Here is a 3,178-nt window from a genome sequence, read left to right on the forward strand (position 1 = left end):
TTATTTACACGCTAAACAGAAAATCATGGATGTAGAAAATCAAAATACCCAAATTCCAACAAATCCCTCACACCTTTCAATGGTATTAAATTTAGGAAACCCTCATAATTACCCTCAGATTATCCTCCACACATCCCTAACAACCCCTAACCCCCAAGCATCAAATCCCAATCTTCATCCATCACTCCTCCCCAAATAAAGAACTCCCTCACAAATTACGGGCTGAATAAAAATGGAGGCCTGCATTCCAAGGTCCTCTCCCAACCAATCAAAATTCATTTATTCCCCAATGGATAGATGTCTCTTTGTTTTCCCTTTTTTTTTTTTTTTCTTTAATCGTTTACACCCTTCATTTATTACGCCCATCCCTCGATATCATTTGGGTAATGATTAGGGGGAAAACCCTAGAAGATTATGATGCAAATCAATATTAGAATTAACCCATTTCGTTAATTACAGTTTCTGTTATTGAGAGAGACCCTTGTTGATCTCCATTTGACCACTTCAAATCCATCCAACTGTTTCTTGATTTCTTCTCTCTCTCCCCATTTAGTCCAGCTCCAAAGCTATCCCTCCTCTCTCCCCTCTCTCTCATCAACAACATTCAGTCCCCTCCAAGAAACCAGAAGATTCCACAAATAAAGAAAGGGGCACAGAAAAAAAGTAGCCTGCCACCATCAAACCCCATCCCACCCCTTTTTTTTGCCTTCTCTATCTTCAGCTTCAACCCAAAATACCCAATTAGGCAAGAAACAATCCAAACCCTAGATTTTTCCTCCACATTTCATCAAACCCACAAGGGAAAAATCAAAACCATAGCCAGAAGAACATCAGAAAAGAAATCTAGGGTTCTGATTCATATCCAAGATTTCCCAAGAAAATGAAGCAATTGTCCCACATTGACAATACCCCTTCTACCCCTGGCAAGTTCAAAATGGAGAAATCATACAGGCTCAGGTTTCATTCTCCTCTAGCCAAGCTCACCTTCTGGTCCTTTGTGTTCTTGGGTCTAATCCTGGTCTTCTTTTTCCGATCCCCATCCTCCTCCCCGCCGGCCCCCTCAGATCTCTCCCGCCGCTCCCTCCGGACCCACTCCTGGGGCGGACCCGCCTGGGAGAAGCGGGTTAGGTCCTCCGCCCGGGTCCGATCCGAGCACGGGATCTCCGTCCTCGTCACGGGGGCCGCCGGGTTCGTGGGAACCCACGTGGCAGCCGCCCTCAGGCGCCGGGGGGACGGCGTCATCGGGCTCGACAACTTCAATGATTACTACGACCCGGCGCTCAAGAGGGCACGCCAGGCCCTCCTGGAGCGATCCGGGGTTTTCATTGTGGAAGGAGATATCAATGACATGGCACTTTTGAACAAGTTATTTGAGGTTGTGGCGTTTACCCATGTGATGCATTTGGCCGCCCAAGCTGGTGTGAGGTACGCAATGGAAAACCCTAGCTCTTATGTTCATAGCAATATTGCTGGTCTTGTTAGTATTCTAGAAGTGTGTAAATCAGCAAACCCACAGCCTGCAATTGTGTGGGCATCATCTAGTTCTGTATATGGACTCAACACAAAAGTTCCGTTTTCGGAGAAAGATAGAACTGATCAGCCTGCTAGTTTATATGCTGCAACCAAGAAAGCTGGTGAGGAAATTGCACACACTTATAACCACATATACGGGCTGTCACTAACCGGGTTAAGGTTTTTCACGGTTTATGGACCTTGGGGGAGGCCGGATATGGCTTACTTCTTCTTTACCAAGGATATGTTAAAAGGGAAGTCAATACCCATCTTTGAGGCCGCGAATCATGGGACTGTTGCCAGGGATTTTACATACATTGATGATATCGTAAAGGGTTGTTTGGCGGCATTGGATACGGCGGAGAAGAGTACTGGAAGTGGGGGTAAGAAGAAGGGGGCAGCTCAATTGAGGGTTTTTAATTTGGGGAATACATCACCGGTGCCAGTTTCAGATCTTGTGAGCATTTTGGAGAGGCTTTTGAAAGTGAAGGCGAAGAGGTCAATTATGAAGTTGCCAAGGAATGGGGATGTGCAATTCACGCACGCGAATATAAGCTCTGCTCAGAGGGAGTTAGGGTATAAGCCTACGACAGATCTTCAGACGGGTTTGAAAAAGTTTGTCCGGTGGTATCTGAGTTACTACGGTTCTGGAAAGAAGAGTTCCCAGTGATATATTCATTCAATTGTGTGGTAGGGTGTTTGTCAATTCTTATTCGTTTCGATTCATATGATTGTTTTTTAACTTGTCTCTGTTCTTTTTTCGATTATTTTGGTACGTACATCTATAATGATGCCATACGAGGGGAGAAATTTGAATTCCACGGTGAAGAAGTTCTTTTTGTTGGTGGACATGGGCATCCTGAGCTGTATCATAAGAAATTCAGAACCAACCATCTCCTAATATACTGGCGATTGTAACTGTTGTAGTTTTATCATTGTAGAGTTCAAAACTAATAGAACATTGGCTGATTGGTGGACTTGTATCGTCTCTATGGAACAGCAATAAAAGAGCACACGGTAGCTTTAGATCTTTTTTTTGGGCGGAGACGGTGTGGTTGGATCTTGTAGACTCTTTATGAATTATTGGGGTCACGCCTGATTTCTATATATATGTTTCTAAAATGGCTGTCTAATTAAATGATGTTACTCCTTTTATGTAGCTTCCAAATACATACAACATTAATGCCCGAAGTGGTGGCTGATTTATTGTGGCCATTCACCTTGCTGCACTTTTCTGCTGTACAAGTTTCATCTATGATAGCTCACAGTGAACTGTTTTCTGCCTTGAATACACCAACATTTGCACTTTCTGTTTCTTCTATTGATTATTGCCAGCTTCTTTGTTATGCCCACATTTCATATTTCTGAGGATATTACATAAGGAACACTTCCTTCTGATACTTTTTATCATTTATCAAATGATGGATCTCTATCTGTGAGTAACTTGGTGGAGCTGTTGTGTGTAGAGACTGAAGAACGCTTACTCTCGGTTTTGGGGGTTTCTTAATGAGTTAGAGATTGAAGAAACCTGGTAATTTGTAGTGGTTGAATTTGGGTTGTTCACTTTGGTATATAGTGTTCATGTTTTTTCGAACTTCCATCAGTCTTGGCTGATGTGACAGGGTCGTCGCTTAGGTGAAAAAGTAAATAAATATCTTAGATAGAC

The 3,178-nt window shown here is 43.2% G+C and overlaps 1 protein-coding gene across 1 annotated transcript; it reads left to right on the top strand.

Annotated features, from left to right (window-relative positions):
• The first annotated feature begins 254 nt into the window (after positions 1-254).
• LOC131324768 (UDP-glucuronate 4-epimerase 3) lies at positions 255-2,542 on the top strand. The gene has a single exon (XM_058356880.1). It carries the CDS (start codon positions 881-883, stop codon positions 2,180-2,182), a length of 1,302 nt encoding a protein of 433 aa, XP_058212863.1. The 5' UTR covers positions 255-880; the 3' UTR covers positions 2,183-2,542.
• Positions 2,543-3,178: the final 636 nt, after the last annotated feature.

This window comes from Rhododendron vialii, chromosome 1a (genome assembly GCF_030253575.1).
Source record: "Rhododendron vialii isolate Sample 1 chromosome 1a, ASM3025357v1".
Lineage (NCBI taxonomy): Eukaryota > Viridiplantae > Streptophyta > Magnoliopsida > Ericales > Ericaceae > Rhododendron > Rhododendron vialii.

Coding starts and splice junctions, on each gene's coding strand:
- LOC131324768 (XM_058356880.1), top strand. CDS start 881: ATGAAGCAATTGTCCCACATTGACAATACCCCTTCTACCCCTGGCAAG.